The sequence below is a fragment of the Carassius carassius genome, chromosome 43 (genome assembly GCF_963082965.1).
Source record: "Carassius carassius chromosome 43, fCarCar2.1, whole genome shotgun sequence".
NCBI lineage: Eukaryota > Metazoa > Chordata > Actinopteri > Cypriniformes > Cyprinidae > Carassius > Carassius carassius.
This window is the reverse complement of record NC_081797.1, coordinates 21975789-21977069: the sequence shown is the minus strand read 5'-3', so window position 1 is coordinate 21977069 and position 1281 is coordinate 21975789. Positions and strand designations below refer to the sequence as shown.

At 35.8% G+C, this 1281-nt stretch overlaps 1 gene segment (V, D, J or C); it reads right to left on the bottom strand.

Annotated features, from left to right (window-relative positions):
- Positions 1–443: 443 nt before the first annotated feature.
- LOC132125367 (Ig kappa chain V-III region PC 2485/PC 4039-like) lies at positions 444–1014 on the bottom strand. The segment is given in 2 exon segments: positions 444–776; positions 898–1014. Coding segments are annotated over 2 exon segments (375 nt in total).
- Positions 1015–1281: the final 267 nt, after the last annotated feature.

Sequence of the window (1281 nt, the reverse complement as noted above, 5' to 3'; positions counted from 1 at the left end):
GAATAAAATATTATTTGATTTTGTGAAATCCAAAAACATAATTTTCACTACTGACTCACAGATTTACACTTTGGAAGAAGAAGAAGAAATTAAGAATTAAATTTTAATGTTCTATGACACGCAAAAGGAGATGAACTTATTTTGTGTAATTCTGGATTGAAAGGACATGAGAACTGTTTCCCTGCATACTGTAAGTATCATCAGATTACATTGGATTGTTTAATGGTGGAACATTTTAAATGATGAATTAAATACATCCATGGTGAAGTAATGAGTGAAACACACATTAAAGAACCAGAAAGACTCATAAATCAGTACAAAACTTTTAAATTTTTGAGTAAATGAGACTGTTATTAGAAATATCCTCTAATCAGCAGCTGCAGTGTCTCTCAGCTGTATCAGTGCAGTCACTGTGACTCTGACTGACGGAGGTTTTTGTACGACTCTTTATCACTGTGTGAACACCCAGCTACTACTGATAGAGTGTTCACTCTGACAGTAATAATCTCCTGTATCTTCAGTCTGGACTCCTCTGATGGTCAGAGAGAAATCTTTTCCAGTATTTGCTGTTCCACTGCCACTGAATCTAGAAGGAGTTCCTGACTGGAGGCTGTTTATGTAATAAATGAGGAGTTTAGGAGCTTCTCCAGGTTTCTGCTGATACCAGTGTAAGTAGCTGCCATGTATCCCTACATCTATGTTACACTCTATTGTAGCTGTTTGACCGAGCTGGACAGTTTTAACTTTAGGTTGAGTCAGAGTGACTCCTCTGGAGGCTGAAGAAGAGAAAATAGAGTCAGTTTGTCAGTAAAGCTCCTTTATAGCAGAATATTGGTATATTAAAATGGTAAAACAACAACAATAGCTTATTATTAATATCAAAACTTAATATTCCACCTTGAATAAAAGCTGCAATGGTCCAGATGAGGATGATGATGTTGTTCATTGTTGTTGTTGTGTCTTGTGTGATGATGAAGATTGTGTTCTGTTCTGCTCTCAGTCATGAAGTGTTAAACTCACAGCTCTATAAACACTCTCAGAGCACTGAAGCATGTGCTGACGATGCAAAGAAGTGGGCAGGATAAACAACAGCTTGATTTTAAGGAGATGTTGTTACAACTGTTACATGTACTTTTACAACTGTTACATGTTACAACAACAACAACATTAAATTATGCATAATTTAAAGTAATTAAACCAGCACCCCAACCATAACCCCACAGTAATAGTATCGCTATTATTTAGAATAAAGCAGCTATTTCTAAATCTCTCATTTTAGTC